This window comes from Patagioenas fasciata, chromosome 5, assembly GCF_037038585.1.
Source record: "Patagioenas fasciata isolate bPatFas1 chromosome 5, bPatFas1.hap1, whole genome shotgun sequence".
Taxonomy (NCBI): Eukaryota; Metazoa; Chordata; class Aves; order Columbiformes; family Columbidae; genus Patagioenas; species Patagioenas fasciata.
The window spans coordinates 19,048,532-19,067,412 of record NC_092524.1 but is presented as its reverse complement, the minus strand read 5'-3'; the positions used below and the strand labels follow the sequence as shown (position 1 = coordinate 19,067,412).

Below are 18,881 nucleotides of genomic sequence, written 5' to 3'. Positions count from 1 at the left end.
AGCAACATTACACACAGAGTCTGGCCAGGGCATTGGTGCCTCTGTGTCCCTGGCACTTCCATCTTCTTGGTAGATCTCCCAAGCCCTGAGAGGAGGAGGTTTTGCCCTCTGCTGTGGTTCCCAGATGTGAAGATGGCAGGAAACACTTGTTTGAGCTAAAGCAAGGACTCCGTCTTTTGTGGAGGGGGTGCTGGTCAAACTGTGTACTCAGAAAACTGGAACAGTCCTGTTGAGGTCTGTCAAAACCCACTGATTGCAGCAGGCACCCTGTTTTATCAGAATATTCATGTGAACAGTGAGTGTTTTCATGCAGATTAAAGGGAGGATAGACAAGTGTCTGGGAAAATGAGGGAAGAACCACATGGCTCAAGAATTGCCTCAGGCTAACAGTGGCTAGAAGCTGACAATCTCTGCAGGAAGTCTTCTCTGTGCTTGCCCTGCTCCCTTACCAGCCATTCATGGTTCCTCGTGAGGGCAAGATGCTGGGCTAGATGAACTCTGCTGTGACCCATTGCAGATGTTCTTATGATGGAAATCAACAGCCCAAGATACAGAGATTGTCCTCACTCCAGGCTAGGTGTGGAAATTAATTCTGAACTGGTGCTGACTCAATCAGTTCCTTCTCCTGCCAGGAGAGATCTGGAAAAATTAATCCTGTCAGGAAGTTTTAGTTAACACCCCCTGGCTTTGTCACTGGAGGTGGCTTGTCTACATCTTACTGGAGGATCCTGGTAGGTTTGCCTCTACCTATATTCTCTGCCTTTTCCACTTATGTCAGGCAAGAATGACTCTTCCCAACCTGATCTTTCTGCACCCAAGCCAGCTCTGCTGGCCTCACTTTTGGGAACAAGTCCACATTTTTAGTACTCTAGTGACCTCAACCTCTTTTAAAGTTGTCCTTCAGTTTTGTTCTGCATCTTGCTGATGAAGCCACTTCCCCAGTAGTTTGCAATGATGATCTGGAACTGGGCAAGGTATGACAGCACTTGTCAGACTGAAATCTGCTTTGCATCTCATCTGCATTTGTGCCATTCAATGCCCTTACAAACAGGGATGGAAATGAAGAGCTTCTTAGTCAAAGGCTTCTGGGAGAGAAGTCCATCAGAGCTGCAGTGTATTTTGCTTACTGGGGCTCTCATTTGCTGCTTTGTTCCTCTACAAGTGCTGTCTTGCCATTGAAGGTGCCATATTTGGCTTGAAGCCACTAGAAGCAGCTTGAACAAGAGACACTGTGCTCTGAACGTTGAATTAATGGGCTTGATCTTTTACATGCAAGTGAAATCCTTTCAGACTCTTGTCCATATCAGGCTCCCAGCTCTTCTAATTAAGAAGCTTTTAGCTCAGCCAGTGTTTGAGAGCTACAATACAGCTGGGCTTTTGGTAAAATGAGGAGGTGCTAGAGGTAGGGAAGTAATGCATCTGATTTCAGTTTGCAGATGTGTCTGAGAGAGAGAACAGAACATCATCCTTGTACAACCTTTTGTTTGCTGCAGCAGCACAGGCTTCTGTGGCTGTTGAAACAGAAATGATGAAGTTGATAGTAAGAAAGTAAGATCTTTACTTCTGGGAATCTCAGTGTCTCTTAGGCAGCTAGAGGGATGTTTCAGCAAACACATTTCTTACTTGCACTTACTCTGAATGTTTTCTGCAATCCCGTCATGGGTCTTGCTTTGAACTCCTATTTCGTTTCCTCCTCTGCTGCCACCTGCACTCACTGCCTGGTACAGCATGCTGCTTATGCTGAGAACTGTGTCTTTCCAGAAGGAATCTGTTTGGCAAAAAGCTTCAGCAACCTGGCCTGTAGCAGCCAATAATTATCAGTGTGGCTATGTGGTTCCTCACTGTAATCACCTGTAAAAATATATGCAGCATAAGATATTTGGGTCTTTTTCTTTTTTTCAAGGCCAGATTTGCAACTTTTACTTGAATGTGAAAAGTAAGCTGTGGTTCTTTCTGACTTCATTGCCACTAACATGTACAGACTTGCCATCAGAAGCAAGCTGACTGTCCAGAAGCAACCTTACTATCTAAAGGATAGAATCAAGCTTTAGTCTCCAAATTGTGCTGTAAAAAGATTGATAGAAGAGTTTGTTTGAAAAAGAGCCAGAGAGAAAGACACCCCTTTGCCTTTTTTGCTCTTCATGCTTTCTTGCCTCCTTTCTCAAAGCCTGGGTCCGGGTCTGTGTCCACTGCTTGCCAGGGAGGTCTCCTTGACTAGAAACATATAATAGTATCTATTTATAGGCAGTCTTCTGCAAAGTTTTAGATACATATCTTCTCAAGTGACACTAAACGGAGGTGCCCTGCAAAAACACTGATTTGAAAAGGAGAGCAAAGTGTTCTGCTTGTTCGTTGAAGCGGAACCACCCTCTGGCTCACAAACCAGCAGTAATAAATGGAGTCAAATAGCATGGTGCATAATTCCCTTCTCCTTTTGTGTCAGCTTCATATAGTTGTTGCATGTGACATTCTTCCTGGCCATCACACACTTTATTCAGTCATTGTACTAAGAGTGCAAACAAAATTGACTGGTTTGTTATCACGGCATCTGTACATGGTTTTTAATTTCTTGGAGATCAAAAAGAACCCAACCTTCAAGCCCTCTTTGTCTAGCACTGTTTAAATCTGTTCTCAGCCTGCTTGCACAGCTCACTTCTGCCCTGCAATGCAGAACACAGATCTGCAGAAGGAGAAGCCTAAAGCAATCAGTGCAACAAGGCTTTAAGAATGTGGTGGTGTTGCTGAAGAAGAGCTGTCTGGAAGGTGTTATGTGGCATCAGTAAGTTGGAAGGTGGGTTGGGGTAGGGACATATTGTATGCATCTTTACAATGACAGTGCTGTCCTTAAAGGAGTGCTCTCATTCCTAGCTTTTTTCGTTTAAGTACTTTTAAGTAATGGGAATTATTTTCTTTGGCCTCTGAAGTGCCTCCATAGTTGTGTGGTTTCCTTCCTATAAAGGTGAACATTTCAGATTAAAATTCTGTTTGGCAGCTTATGAGTTCTCAAAACAGGCTGGAAGGCAAGGGGGGCAGGAGTGCCCAACTTATTAAATTTTTCCCAGTGTAGGAACTGTGTGACCTTTCTTTGCACTGTAATAACGTAAAAGGAGATGGAGTTACTATTTGGGAAGCGTTAACAAGAGAATGTCAGAGATGGAAGGCCAGCCAGGGGACCTGGGTAGAAGAGGGGTGGGAAGAGATGTTTCCTTCTTTCCTCTGTCACTTGCACAGATCTTCCTCCTGTTTGCCTTTGTCCTGCTCTGGGTTCTTGCAGTTGAAATGCAGGTTTGGTGTTCAAAAGTGGTGCAGAAAAGCAACAGGAGGAGAAAAAGCACATGTTATTATCAGATGAACCAAGACCAGAGAGAAACGACCTGGTCAGGGCATCCAGAGAGCTGGACAAGAGCTGGGAGCTGGCCCTGCTCATGGCATTCAAGGCTCCTGTCCCAGCTAATGTGGGACTGTCACTGTGTTTCCCTGCAGATTTATCTGCACACTTTAATATTCCCTTCCTGTCCTCTTGTCTCCACTGAAACCTTCCCTTGGCACCTGGCATTCACCAGCAGAGAACTGTGACTGCCCTGTAGGTCTGAGCCAGAGGAGGAGAGATGGTGAAAGAGCATCTTTGTTTGGTGCAGGGTCTGGAGCCCATCAGTGTGGAGGGTTTTGGCTGTGCAGTAGGTTTGGTTACATCCATATTGTGTACAGTGTGTACCTATGCATAGTGTGTACCTCTGACACAAACTTCCTCCCTTCATCCCTCTGCTCCCCTCAGTAATAGATGATAGAGTCTTAGAATAGTTTGGGTTGGAAGGGGCCTTTAAAGGTCATCTAGTCCATCTAGGATGCTGAATATTATTCTTTCAACCCAACAAGGCATGTAACGTGATGTGTGAAGTGAAAGTGAAGGGTCATGTTTGACTGGGGTTTTCTTTTTCCTGCCCTGCAGCTCTTCCATTTACCCCTGCTCTGGAGTAAAAGACTTTGAGAAGATGAATAACCAGAGGGGAGCACTCTTGGGATATGTCCACTGGGAAGAAGAGGAAGGGGATGAGGAGGATGGGGTGGCTCCTGGTGCTTCTCCTTCTAGCCAAATGAGCAAACTGGAAGATGTGCAGGTGGAGATGCTCGAGAAGGCAAGAGAGCTCTTCCAGCTGTGTGACAAGGATGAGAAGGGTTTTATCACCAAGGTGGACATGCAGGTGAGGGAAAAAATCCTTCCCCTTTCCTGGGAGAAGCTGTAAAGTCATGGCTGGCAGAAGAGAAGAGCATGTGGCATGTCTTTACTTTTGATTAGTGTTGAGTATGCACGTGGGCTCTTATTCAGATTTCTGTGAGCCCAACTCTGCCACAGCCAGCTTCTAGGAATTGAAAATCCCAGAAGAGTCTTGGACCTCTAGGGAATTCCTGCGACAAGTGGGACTGCAATTCAAAATTTTGAAGGAATGCATAGAATAACAAAAATTGCAACAGTTCCTAAAGACTTTTAACTCTTAATGCAGTGGATGGGAAACTGGGGAGTGGATCTTTGGTTTAATTAAAAACAAAACAGCAACAAAAAAGAAAAACAAAAAGCACCCACCCACCCCCTCCACCAAACAAACAAACAAACAAAACCCCCACCACCCCCGAAAAACAATCAACAGCGGAAAAAATCCACTAACCTCTTAACAAAAAAAGCTGTATAACTGGTTTTGCCTCAGTCATAGCTAAAGCCTGATCTCAAAAAATCACTTTAGGCCTGAACTATAACTTTTACCTACAATAATTTTTTGCTGCTTTCTGTTAAAACCAGCATTCATTAACAGAATCTCTATAGTTCTTTGTGAGCTTTGTTTGAGTAGTTTATCAGGAAGCTTACATGTGGATTGTTTTTCTGCTGTCCTTTCTCTCCCTCCATCTATAATTAACACTTGGCAGGTCCATGGTGGTTTAATTATTTGACTTTGTTTTGGGTTGTGTGATGCCTAATTTTGTATAATGTAAATTAATAAATATGTATGAAGTTTTATTTAAAGCTACATGTTTAACAGACAGTAATAAGGTTTTAGCCTGCATCTCTTGTTTGGAAGCTTCTTTGGGTGCCCCTTCACACTAGGTGCTCTGCACATGTATTATGAAGGGCAATTTCTCTGCTCGTTGTCTATATTGTGGGAATAATTGTATGGTCCCAACAGGCAGAAGATGACAGAAGAAAGCAAACAAAATGTTCAGTCCATAACAGAAAGTTAATAATCCGCAAGACTTCCTACAAGAGCTGGGAACTGAATCCAGACATGCACAAGTCTGTCCTCCCTCACTGGCCAGAGAGACAGAGCTGGTACCTTATGTGCCCATGTGCTGCTCCTGGGAGCAGCAGTGGTCACAGGAGGCTGCAGTGCCCTGGGGACAGCCACCTTTGGGCAGGGGTGGAGGGAGGCATGCAGTAGACTAGAGGCAGTCTTTCTGAAGTGGGGGAGGAAGAGGGTTGAGCTCCTTCCAAACAAAATAACCTGAAGTTCCCTCTCTGCAGTCCTGGTGGAATAATTCACTAATGGAAAGTGTCGCCATATCAGTGGGTCCAAACAGGCATTTGTGGCATCACTCAGCTGTACTGGCAGACTGTTGCATCCCAGCCAGGATGCAGTGCTGAAAGGGCACACTGCTGTGGGCCAGTGCTGAGGATGGCAGGGGCAGGAGCTAGTCACATGGAAGACTTGAGTCATGTCTTAATTTCGTTCTTTTGTTGCTGCAGCGGCTCCAGAGTGAACTCCCCCTGACCCTTGAGCAGCTGGAGACTGTTTTCGAGAGCTTGGAACAGAACAATAATGGATACCTGACACCTGTGGAGTTCAGCATGGGACTAGGTAAGGACTGCACAGAGGCAGAAGAAGGAGAAAGCCCACCTATGACACGATGTTTTATGTTGGTAAGAAAGTGTAGTGATTCTGATGAAACTGTACTGGCTATGCAGGGCAATGCCCCATGCTTATGTGAATATCGTTGGAGAAGGTGCGTGTGCAATGCTACTATGCCCCTTGCTGAGGCCTTGTGTTGCCTTCTTCCACAACTGTTACCTGCCTACCTGGTAGAGCCAGCTCTGAGTATCTCCTACTGGAGACAGTACATGCTGCAGCCTGTATCTGGCTATGTGATCCACAGTCATCTGGATAAGGACCCTCATTGGATGAGGGAACAGAAATATGCCTCCTGGCAACTGTCTCCAGCTGGTTTATGCAGTGCTGTTCAAGGATATTAGTAGGAGTCCTGTTAGCAGGCTAGCACACTGGCAAATAAGCTTTTGTTTTCCTCTTACTGTTGTATTTTCTAAACACTAGCAGAATACTAATTCTATACCAGAGTCATCATCCAGCAGCATAAGCAGTGAAGAGGTGTTAAGAAGGAGGAAAGACCATAGAACTAATAACCTTTGCCATAGGTGCTTAGTTACAGAATCACAGTGGTTGAGGTTGGAAGGGACCTCTGGAGACTACACCTACATTTATACAGTCCTAAGATTGCATTTGGCCCTTTGAAGGCAACCGCAAGGCTGATGTGGCCCCTGGTGAAAATGAGTTCAACACCCCTGATCTAGTCCAACTAGAGCAGGTTCACCTAGAGCAGGTTGCACAGGAATGTGTCCATGTGGGTTGCCTTAGCTGGTTGTGAATTCTTAGAAAATCTGCACCCAGTTAGCACCTTCTTTGTACATGTAGAGGTGTTAATTGGATCAGATCAAAGCAAGTGAACACAGGTGGTCTAGGGTTTCCAGAAGTGACTGAGGAGGCTCCAGCGTCCTGACTACTCAGATTGTGGCTGCTTATGGCTTTCACACAACTTGGAGAGGGGCATCCTTTTTGGTGCTTCAGTTTGAAGGGCAAGAAACAGCCACCACTGAAAAGAGAAACTGCAAAGATTTCCTCAAAATAAACATGGGAAGTTGTATCTTGGGCCAGCCTGTTCAGGGAAATGTGTTAACCCATTAAGTGCCTGCCTATGCCTGTTTCTGCCTTGTGCCCCTGCCTATAGGGGTTGAAGACTTGTTGGCTGGTTCTGCTGCCTTGGCCAGAAACAAGAGTCATTTTGGGAGCGTGGGCTTTCTTGCCTAGCACTGTGTAGAAGGTGAATGGGCACCATTTGGGCACCTTGGCATCCACAATGCTGTCTGCGTTATGACTTGGTTATTCCCAATTCTCCTTATTTAAGGTATTTGTCACAGTTATAGCCATAGAGGGCATCATGAGGGTACCTGCCTCAGTGCCATTTCTGACAGTTACACAAGATTTCTCTTTGTGTCAACCACCAGGTGTCAGGTACCATGCTGTGTTGGCAACCTGGCTCCATGGGACTTGCTCCAGTCTAAGCAAACCACTTCATTTCTACTTTTCTTTATGGTCATTCTTTGTGTATGGCTTCATTAAAACAATTTTTCAGACTTTACCCCTAATTCGAGAGTTTGGCCTGGCATATTGTTGTCTTCCTTCTGGAGTGCGCAGGGGGGAAATCAAGGGAAGCGGTAAGCTGCGATCAGGTCTGCTTTTTGTGAGACGTTCTTTGTATGATCTCTGAGAGGTTAAAGGATGCATCTGCACAACTGACAAAAGAGCATATATTTAAAATGTTCAATTTAAAGCAATCTGAGATCTTGTTAGGATGTCAAAACAATATTCAGATCATTCTCTACCTCAGTTTTCCCAGCTGTAAAAGAGAGATAATGAGACACGATGATTTTCCTTAAAGCACACATCCAAAGTGCCTAATCTAAACCCACCTCCTTAACCAACTGTCAGAGCCTCAGGCATTAGTCTAAGTAGAGCCTATATCTTCACACTGCAAGTTATTTTACAGCATATTTTAACAGTGGAAGAGAAGTGGTTAGGTTCTGGACATACAGAGCTAAGAAATGGTGGAGTTAAGTCACTTGAGCTACACAAATAGTGAATATTTTCCCCCTTAGAGCAGCTTCATGTTCTCATTTGTGCTCTGAATGTCCTTGGCTCCTGGCCTTGCAGCTGGGATGTCATTTCTGCCTTTTGAACCTAGCAGATAAGTTTCAGAAAGGAAGAGTGGCTGCTGATAGAGGTCTGACCTCTGTATACAGGATTGGAGGCCTGTGTTTTGGATAGGGTAACTTGATTTGTTTGTCTGAGAAGAATTTGTTCCCAACACCATTATTTGTTACATCTTGCATAGCGTGAAGTTCTCATAGCATCAGTGTCTCAGCATGAAACAGGATCCAGATAACTGGAAGCCATTTGTACGTGGGATGGGGTGGGAGGGTGTTCTCAGAGGGTAATTTAATTTTGTTCAGGCGCTACACAGTCATAGCAAGAGGCAGTCCTTGTCCTGTAGTACTTGCATCAGAACAGATGTAGCACAAGAGAAGGGAGGGGTAATGATCTCCTCCTCGCTTTTTTTTAAGCTGGGGACCTGAAGCACGGTGCTATGCAGTGCCAGGCTTGCAGTCCCAGAGGGAGATTGTGGGATCATTGGCAATTGAACCCACAGCGCTGTGCCGTGGGAGTGAAGTGACCTAATGCCACATGCTTCATGTGCTGAGAATCCAAGGCCGTGGGTGGTAGATCATCTTCACGCAGATGTGAGCAGAGCCCTAACAGCCTGTTGTTGGGCTGAGAGCCAGTTTCAGTCCCAGCATTGCAGACTGGATGCTGACGTCACTCAGGACATCAGAACAGAGGCTCTTTACTGTCTGGGAGCTGTATTCTACATTAACAGCACGCAGGTAGCTTCTCATGGAGCTCTGTTGGGCTGTCATTTAAATAGCAGCTTATTAAATGACATGCAGTTTGACTTTCTTTATTCTCCTTCTTCCCTTCTTCTTCTACCAGGAAAGTTAATAGGGATTGAATTGTGTAAAGGGGCTGGGAGAATGGATCACTCCAGACATGAGGAGACCTTTGAGTCAGGCTGGTCAGATGACTTGGACCCAGCAGATGACAATGAAGATAAACGATTCTGTTCCATGATGGAGCAGTTTGGAGCAGCCCAGATGTTTGAAGAGTAAGTAGGGGAGCTGCATGGCATTACTTCTACCCTTTTAAAATCTTGTAATACCAAGCTTCAAAGTACCAGCAAAGACCAAAGAGGTGAATGGAGCTGCTTGCTCTTTGAAGCACTACTTGCGCTTTCTGTACTGCTGTCTTGGGTTTTCTTATGCTTGGTAGCAAATGGAGTGAAGTCTGGGTTTTCTCATCAGTTACTTTTAGTACAGTGCTTTTCTCAAGGAGTTTCCCAAACTAGAGTTCTTATCATAGCTGTAAAATATAACAGTAGCATGGAAGCACATCTGCATGCAGCAAATAAAAAGAATCATGTGAGGGTTAGACAAGGTAAGGAGGATGAGTGTGCTGGCTGTTCCAAAATGGTGTGTGACTGTTCACTTATGTTCAGACAATCTTATTTCTAAGAGTCTTCGTGAAAGATCTGTGCTCAAGGGGGTGCTTGGGGCTGAGCTGATCTTGAAGAGTGTGAAAGGCTAAACTGGGAAAGGGTTGCTCACCTGAGCCTTGAATCTTGATATTAATGCCCTTGCATGTGGCCCCAGTGTCATCCAGCCTTTTTTAGGGCTTTCCCAAGTGAAGCATTATGCATAACTGGTTCTTACTGATGCACATCTTCTGTGGCTGGGCTGCCCAACAGCATCTGTGGCAGCCCTTTTTTCAGGTATTGCAGTCCAACAGGGCTGCCAGTTTGCTGGGAGCAGCCAAGGTAGGGGCAGGAGGTACACAGGATTCAAGACAGAAGCTGAGAGGGAAGGAGTTTGCTGCTTTCAGAGCTGCATCTGTCATGAAACAGAAGTTTTTGTCTCATTTACATTGTGATGCAAAGCACCTGCATGTTTCTTTTAATGCTAAACAACTTCTCCTGTCCTGAAAAATTCTGGAAAGCTGTTATGCCTCAAATAACTGGATGACGCTGTGAAGAACCACATTACTGTTCTGGAAAAACAGTCTCTGCTGTATATAACTAGTGTCAGTTCTTAAAGTGGAGTTATCCTGTGTTTTATTTTGACCACTTACTTGCAGTTTTATGCAATGGGTTCGGTAGCTACTTCGTGTCATGCTATTGTGCCACACCAGCTGTTGTAAAGAAGTAATATACAACAGAACCTAACTGGGATCAGAGCAGGAATCTGAACCGTCTCCACTGTTTTTGCTAGAAAGAAATGGGTTTGTTTCTTTGTTTCTTAACGGAACTCAGTATGTTATTTTATCTAAACTACAAACTTTTGATGAAGTGCTAGCAACTTCTTCAACTTGGGACAGAAAGTGAGGCTATTATGCAATGGTGGCAGGAGGAATGAAGAACTTTTTTTTTTTTCATAAAGAATATTAGGGGAGACAAATACATAGATAAAGAAAAATATCTATTTGGATAATGTCCGTAGGGCCTATAGGCATAATTATTCTGTAGATTTCAAGGCAGTTCCTCCAAAGTATCTCATGGATTTAAAAACAAAATAAAAAAAGAAAAAGCTCTTCTCTAAAAATAAGCATGAAGTGATGTCTGCAGGCTTATAAGTCTCTTTGGGAAAGTGTAAATTTATAAATGCTGTGTTTACATTGTGACAAAGTAAATGCGAAAACAGTGTAATCATTATTACAGATTAAGAAAAAGAAGACTTTGGGTTTTAAGGGCTTCCTCCATTATTATCCTGATGCAACACCTGGGCAGATTTACTTATTTTTTTGTGTCTCAGTTTCCAAACCTGTCAAATAAATAAATAAGATGGACAATAGTAACCACCAGTACAGTCCAGTATGAGAGCACCACCTATCTGATGTGTGCCATAATCTCTGGGCTATAACATTTTTCTGCCTGACCACAGCTCACAGCAAATTTGCTGAATGTTCATCAGTTTGAGTCTTGGTTTAGACACCAAATGTGTTATTGCTGAATACTTGGAAAATAATCATTCCAGGTTTGCTTCCTAGATTACTTTTCTTTTCCTTGCAGTAGATCTCACTCCACATGCACGCTCTGTCACCATCCAACTTCCCTCTTTGCTGTGATGGTGTAATGGAGGTCATCACAGGAGAAGGGCAGTTTGTCTGTCCCAAGTCCATGTTGGAGTTGGTATATCAGTCCACAAGATGACATTTGCTTTCCTTCTCTCTTGTATGCTTGCTTCAGTCCACGTGAGATTCGGGACCTCTGGGCTCGGCTACGAAAGGAGCATCCAGAGCTCTTATCTAATTTTGAAGAGTTTCTGTTGCGTGTTTCATCATACGTAAGGGAGGTCAATCATGAGAAGGAGTCTATGGAACAGGCATTGAAGCGGTAAGGAGAACATCATGGCCATTTGCTCTCAGAAACCAGCTGATGCTTGGATGCTACCTCAAATCCAAGGAGAGACTGGGTTACAGGATGCAGAGATTTTTCTTGCTGTATTAAAATGACTCTTTATCTTGATCTGATCCACATGGGTTTGTTTTGCATCAGTTCCCATTCATAACATTTGGTCTGGTTAAAATCCCACTCAAAGCCTGTGCTGGGTCAGCTGAGATAGGGTTAATGTCCACAGGTAGCTGGGGGGATGACACAGCCAGGACAGCTGACTCAAAACTATCAAAAGGAATATTCCATACCATAGAAGGTCATGCTCAGTTATAAAAGGGGGGCTGGCCGGCGGGACCGTCTCTCTTTCTTGCTACTGGGAGTGGGGCTGCCTGGAATGCTCTCAGTTCTCTCTGGACTGTGTGGTTCAGGGCTATTGTGTTTCAGGCATGAGCTGCTGTCCCGGGTTGGGGAGGGGGAGAAGGTTACTGCGTGGGCTGTGGTTGGGAATCCACAATTGCCACTTCAGAAAAGGTGAATGATGATATTGGGTGGATGTTTACTACATGGTGAGAGATTGCGCTGTGTATCTATTGCTTTGTATATTCTTTCACAATTATTGTTATTGTGGTGTTTGTTTGTTTCCCTTTATTTGCTGTTCTGTTAAACTGTTCTTAGCCCAGCCCATGAGTTTTGCCTTTTCATAGAATCATTCTGGTTGGAAGAGACCCTCAAGATCATTGAGTCCAACCATAACCTAAATCTAGCACTAAACCATGCCCCTAAGAACCTTGTCTATTTAAACACCTCCAGGGAGGTGACTTCACCACTTCCCTGTGCAGCCTGTTCCAACACCTGACAACCCTTTCCATGAAGAATTTTTTACTAATATCCAGTCTGAACCTTTCCTGTGCAACCTGAGGGTACTTCCTCTCATCCTGTCACTTGCTACTTGGGAGAAGAGACCAACACCCTCCATGCTCCTTTCAGATAGTTGTAGAGAGCGATAAGGTCTCCACTTTGCCTCCTTTTCTCCAGGCTAAACAGCCCCAGTTCCCTCAGCCGCTCCTCATCAGACTTGTGCTCCAGGCCCCTCACCAGCTTTGTCACCCTCCTCTGCACTCTCTCTAGTATTTCCTTATGATGAGGGTCCCAAAACTTAACACAGGATTCAAGGTGGGGCCTCACCAGCACCGAGTACAGGGGGATGATCACTTCCCTGATCCTACTGGCCACACTATTCCTGATACAAGCCAGGATGCTGTTGGCCTTTATGGCCACCTGGGCACACTGCTGGCTCATGTTGTTCAACACTCCCAAATCCTTTTCCACCAGGCAGCTTTCCAGGCACTCTTCCCTGAGCCTGTAGCGCTGCCTGGGCTTGTTGTGACCCAAGTGTAGGACCTGGCACTTGGCCTCACACAATTGACCTCAGCCCAACTATCCAGCCAGTCCAGATCCCTCTGTATGGCCTTCCTACCCTCTAGCAGATCAACACTCCCACCCAATTTGGTGTCATCTGAAAATGTACTAAGGGTGCACTCAATCCCCTCATCCAAATCACTAATAAAGAGATTAAGCAGAACTGGCCTCAGTACTGAGCCCTGGGGAATGCCACTTGTTACTGGCCGCCAACTGGATTTGACTCCATTCACCACAACTATGGGCTCAGCCATCCAGCCAGTTCTTTACCCAGTGAAGTATACACCCATCCAGGCCATGAGCTGCCAGCTTCTCCAGGAGGATGCTGTGGGAAATGGTGTCAAAGGCTTTACTGAAGTCTAAGTACACAACACCTTGTTGTAGAAGGAGATCAGGCTGGTCAGGCAGGACCTGCCTTTCATAAACGCATGCTGTCTGGGCCTGATCGGTTTGTTGTCTTGTGTGTGCCACATGATGGCACTCAGGATGATCTGTTCCATTACCTTCCCCTGCACTGATTTCCTGATTCTTCTCCCCATCCCGCTGGGAGAGGGGCAGAGGTGAGTGAGAGGTATGTGGTTTTATAATAGTTGCTGGCTGGGGGGAGCTGGGGCTAAACTGTGACAATGCCTTACAATTGTTAGTGGGAATCTGTTTCCACCCTCCTCTCTTGTTCTCTTCCTGTATTCTCTTTCTCTCTCCTGACCTGTGTGCACTCTGCCTTTTGTAGGAAGGAGACAGACCATGACCGAGAAGTCAGGTGCCTTTATGAAGAAATGGAGCAACAGATCAAAGCAGAAAGGGAGAGGCTGATCTGCCAGGTACTTCATCTCTCTTGGCTGAAGTCAGACTTTCTCTGGTCTGAAGCAGAGGTAGTGACTCATGTGGCCAAAGAACAGCTCTTACCATGCTGGGTGTTGCATGCACAGCTGTGTGTCTTTACCTCTGCAGGAAGCACTGAGACGTGACAGGAGTAACTTGCTCCAGAAGGAACTGTGCAGCAAAGAGCAGGAGCTTGAGAAAATCCTCTGCCGCCAGAAGAAGGTAAGAGGACCCAAATCCTTTCTATAGAAGCACGTGCCTTTCTACTGTCTTTCTGCTAAGGTCTTGTCTGATGGAGAATGGTTTTCCTCTGCTGAGGGTTGGTACTAGCAAATCTGGTACTAGTCAGTCTAGCTCTCTCCTGTTTCTGGAGGTGTTGAAGTGGTTTGTCAAGTGATTGGTTTGTCTTCAACTGTAAGGTCTTCATGTGAATGTTTTGGCCATGCATTTTCTTATCTGCTGTGTTTTCTTTTGGCACAGTCTTCCTATCAGTTTTACAATAACTATTTGGCAAGGAAGATGGGGCAAAAATTTGGAAGTTTTGAGTTTGGAACCTTTCGTGGACATAAAAGAGCCAAATTTCTCTAATTTGTGTTTTGTGGCTGCTCCAAAATAACACAGAGTGAGCAGTTCTGTGACACTTAGAACTGTACCTACTGTATATTTGCATTTCAGCACTTAATGACATACTGATTAATCAGTCACAGAAACAAACAAAGTGGAAACTTCCCATTAGCCTGCTGGCCCTGGCATGGATGTTTGTGTGGGATTGTCCATTCTGGATGTCTTTTTCCTTTCTGTCTGAAGAACTGAGACCCACACAGAAACAAGTCATGGGATGTACCTGTAAGATGCTGGTGGCTGGGTGGATCCAAGTTGGATGCCTAGCCATGGTGTAGATGAAACAGCACTTCTCTGAAATCATCAACTCCTTGTGCAGCAGCTGGAAAAGCCAGCAAAACTTAGGTGCCATCAGAAAGGATATTGAGAATAAGAGGATGTAATTTTCCTGCTGCCCACACCCTTGATATGCCTCAATTGATGTGTGCAGTTCTGGTCTCCTCTAACTCCACTGTGTCCTTCTTGAGTATGAAGTTATAGAGAACTAATATGGTTGGAGCATCTAAATGGAGCTAAATAGAGCATCTACCTTAGGAAGAGAAACTAGGAAAGCTTAGACTTGGTTTTGCAGAGGAAGAGACTGAAGGAAGATATAAGTGAGCTTTATGGACTTGGGAAGGTGGTGGATAAGGTCCATATAGAACTGTTATTCCCTAAATTCTGCAACAGCAAAGATGAGGGACACTCAGTGAGACCAGCATGAATTTTAAATAGAAGAACATACTTCTTTAAACAGAGATTAATGCTGAGCAGTTCAAAAACAGATCGGACAAACAAATGGACAACATGCTCGCAAATGTTTATTAAAAGGAGGAACAGTCAGGGATGTGGCCTCTATCATCCCTAGTCTGGGGACCATAGATGCTGGGGATGTATGAAAGGAATGGACCATAGTTGGGTGTCCAGGCATGATCTTCCTATGTAGCATCTCCTCTTGTCATGGGCCAAGGCAGAGTACTGAGCTACACGGACACTTATTCTTATTTGATTGGTCATTTCTGATGTTCTTGGCTTAGTACAAGCCTCAGAGTTACATGGATAATCAGGTCCCTCTTGTGGTGTAAAACCAGTATTGTGATCATGCTATTCTATGGTATTGCTTTCAAGTACAGACAACAAACAAAAAGCTGTGATAGAGATTTCTTAAGGAGGGGCATGTGTGCTTTACTTGAAGCCTGTGCCCTGGCTTATTGAAAGATCCAAGGGCTGTGGACAGAGGTTTCTGGTTTTTAGTCTCAACTCCACTGCTCAACATATGTGGTCATGCTCAAATTTTCCCTGGAAGTCTGCAGACAAAGCTGGGTGTGACTTGTGCATGTAGCCTCAGCGAGGAGACATGGGGCTTGCGTTTCAAGAAACCTAGGAAAGGTCAGCTCTGTTCGCTCCTGCTCATGACTGATGTATGCGTGTGCTGGCAAAGAGCAGGGTAGCAAGAAAAAAACCCACTTCATCTTGTGCCATAGTATCCCGCTTTACTTTCTCTTTGAGAGTCTATCTGAAGGTGCAGAATAGAATTGTAGAATCATTTTGGTTGGAAGAGATCCTAAGGATCATTAAGTCAACTGTAACCTAAATCTAGCGCTATACCATGTCCCCAAGAGCCTCATCTTTATGCCTTTTAAACACCTTCAGGGGTGGTGACTCCACCACTTCCCTCCGCAGCCTGTTCCACTGCTTCACAACCCCTTCTGTGAAGAAATTTTTGCTAATGTCCAATCTGAACCTTCCCTGGTGCAACTTGAGGCTGTTTCTTCTCGTCCTATCACTTGCTGCTTGGGGAAAGAGACCAACACCCTCCATGCTACAACCTCCTTTCAGGTAGTTGTAGACAGCAATAAGGTCTCCCCTCAGCTTCCTTTTCTCCAGGCTAAACCACCCCAGTTTGCTCAGCCGCTCCTCATAAGACTTGTACTCCAGGCCCCTCACCAGCCTTGTCACTGGTGGCAAGAAGTTGTCACACATGGTATTTAAAGGGCTAGCCTTGCCTCTGTGCTCAACACTTCTGGGAACTTTCAGGAATTGTGATCTCCTGTCCTGTATTCTGCTTGTGTTGCTGTCTCTAACATAACCATCTAGCCTTGAACCTTGTGGAAGCTGACTCTGCTACCTACTCTGCTGTTCAGAACTGGTTCCTGGTGCTCTCCTCTGGTTGGAAGCATGGATTGTATAACTTCATTTTGGTGATATAAGTTTTCACAATTTCTGCATAGCACCAGCTTCAGCGTAGGGCCTTGGTTAGCTGGTATGGCTGGGTAGATGCTGAAGTGTCAGTATGATCCTTCTCGAGATGCCCTCCTTGTCATCTGAGACGGGCAGGTTTGACTGCTGCATCTGTCTTTGACTCTTTCCCAGACGACACCAAACCTTTGTGAGGAATCACGTCACCGGTTGAGTACATGACAGCAGGCTTTGAACTTCCCAAATCAGGCTTGTTAATTGTGCTGGGGTCATGCTGTCTAGAGTGCAACTGTGCCCCAGTGGCATTTAAACGGCATCTTTAGCCTGAGGTTCTGTCTCCAACAGTAGTAAAGGCCACCCAATCACTTGACTTTCTAGATGTAGTGTGAGATACCCCTAGCACCTCAATATATCCCTCTTTCAGCTGCCATGGGCTCAGGAAGCTCCCAAATTAAAGGATACATTTCAACAACTCTGCTTAATAAGTCCCAACAGACACACCCCTGCCTGTACCCAAATTTTTCCAGTCTTCTTTTGACCCTCATTTGTACTCTGATTTCTACAGTTTCTGTCTGATAGCAGCAAGCTCCTCATGCTGCCTGAAGCGCTTCCTCAGCTATGCCTAATTGCATTGCTTGCTTCCCACTGCTGGCATGATGAGAAATAATTGCTTCCACTTCACCTTCTTGATGCCACTGGTGGTCCTGTAGACCTCAGTTTACTTCCCTTCCACCTCATTGTTTACATCTGCCTTTTCAGCCTGTTTTTACAGGCATGACTGTAGCACAAACCCCTTCCTCTCTTGTGTTTAAACTCTCCTCTCTATTGCAGCTGGAACATCAGCTACAGTCTCTGAACTCAGAGCAATTAGAGACCCGTGTGCAGAATGAAAGGCTCCGACACCTGAATGAAAACCTGCTGGAAGAGCTGGAGAAAAGCAAATGGGAGCTGGAGGTAGTGAAGGGGCAATTACAGAAGCTCCAGAAAGAGGCCCAGCTTGAGCAAGAGCAGAAGGACAGGTGGGAATGGGCAGGGACCTGGGCAGGGGTGGGCAAGGGTGAAGAGGAAGAGTGGGCAAGAGGAAAGGTGGGCAAGTATTTGATGAAAATGGATCTCTAATTAGAATCTTGGTCTCATCAGAGGATTGCTTGTCTCTTCTTGAGGAAAATAAATAACATCCTAGTGGTCTTAGGGGCCTAAACAGGGAGCGATATTGTTACCTCCCACCTGCTTTTAGTGGGAAATTAATATGTTCATTGATATTTGGCTGTAAAAGCACTGTAAAAATATAGGTATTCCTCAGTGTTAAGGAGGCTTCTGCTCCATGTGTTTTCCAGTTCACCATTGCCTCCATGGAGTTCCTACAGATACTCTTCTAGTCACTTGCATTCCTGGTTTTGGCCTTAAGCTAACAATACTTAGCTGAAACACTGGGATGTTTCAGATCCAGATGGCAGTGAGCATCCTTCCCATCTCTAGCAGCTGTAGAAACTGGAGTGTAAAAGGAGAAAATGAGTTGCCTGCCCTCACGCTGGAGGAGAGCAGGAGAGCTGGAGTACAACCCAGCCATCCCAGCTCCTGTGGCAGTGCTGCTTCCTCTGAATCCTCCTAGCATAGAGCAGGCCCTTACTGTTGAGGATATGAGGAGTGTCTCTGAGAAGAGGATCTTAGTATTTCCTCTCCTATTAATTTATTTCCAATTTTTAAAATCCCCTTTGCCCAGGGATGTGTATAGGGTCTCCAAGAACATGCGGAAAGAGAAACAAAGCCTCCTTCGGCAGCTGGAGCTCCTCAGGTAAGAACAGAGCTGGGGGAGATGCTGAGCTTTTATGCACGTAAGGGCCTGAGGTTTCAGCACTGTGCTTGTTTCTCCCACAGAAAGCTATAGGAGTGTATTCAAGCTGTGCTCAGACACTGCTTGTTTTTCTAGGTCCAGACAGAGTTGTGCAATCTGGATAACTCTGGCAGAGTATAGGCTGTGTTGTTTCACCAAGTAATCCCTCCACTGGAGGAATTTAGTCCTTCCTGATAAGGGGACCATGTGGAGCCCATTACCTGAGCTGTGATACATGGAAATCCCAGCATGTCTGGCAATAAATAACATCTTTTTCTGTGTCCCAAGCTCCCTTTCTGTTCTAGCTTTCAAATGTTGGTCTTTATTTCTGATGAGTCCTTCATTGTGTCTCTCCTGTGTCTTCCTTTGGAACAGAGAGATGAACAAGAAACTTCGAGATGAGCGAGATGCTTTTGAAGCCAAGAAGCTGGTTAGTCTAAGAAAGGAAATCCTAATTCCCAACCACCCTCCTTTCATCTGCTGCTGTTGCTGTCACCACTCAGGGGCCTGTCACTTCCACGGGGGACAATGACCTGAGCTCACGAGGCCTGATGTGGTGCTTAATACAGACTTCACAGCACCTCTCTGCCCATGCTAGAGATGAGCTGCTCTGGTTGCTATTGCCAGCTGCCTGGGTTTAACCCAAGGCATGTTAGCTTGTGACTGTCACGCAGCACTGTGCAAGGGCTGCAGTGGGTGCTGCCTGCTGCACACATGGGGTCTGTGC

The 18,881-nt window shown here is 45.3% G+C and overlaps 1 protein-coding gene across 1 annotated transcript in view; it reads left to right on the top strand.

Annotated features, from left to right (window-relative positions):
* The window catches only part of CRACR2B (calcium release activated channel regulator 2B), a 59,931-nt gene that overhangs the window by 18,302 nt on the left and 22,748 nt on the right, over nucleotides 1-18,881 (top strand). The window contains 9 exon segments of the mRNA XM_065839425.2: nucleotides 3,950-4,202; nucleotides 5,735-5,846; nucleotides 8,829-9,000; nucleotides 11,134-11,280; nucleotides 13,430-13,520; nucleotides 13,651-13,743; nucleotides 17,152-17,339; nucleotides 18,044-18,115; nucleotides 18,530-18,584. Coding sequence (XP_065695497.1) covers nucleotides 3,950-4,202; nucleotides 5,735-5,846; nucleotides 8,829-9,000; nucleotides 11,134-11,280; nucleotides 13,430-13,520; nucleotides 13,651-13,743; nucleotides 17,152-17,339; nucleotides 18,044-18,115; nucleotides 18,530-18,584 — 1,183 coding nt within the window.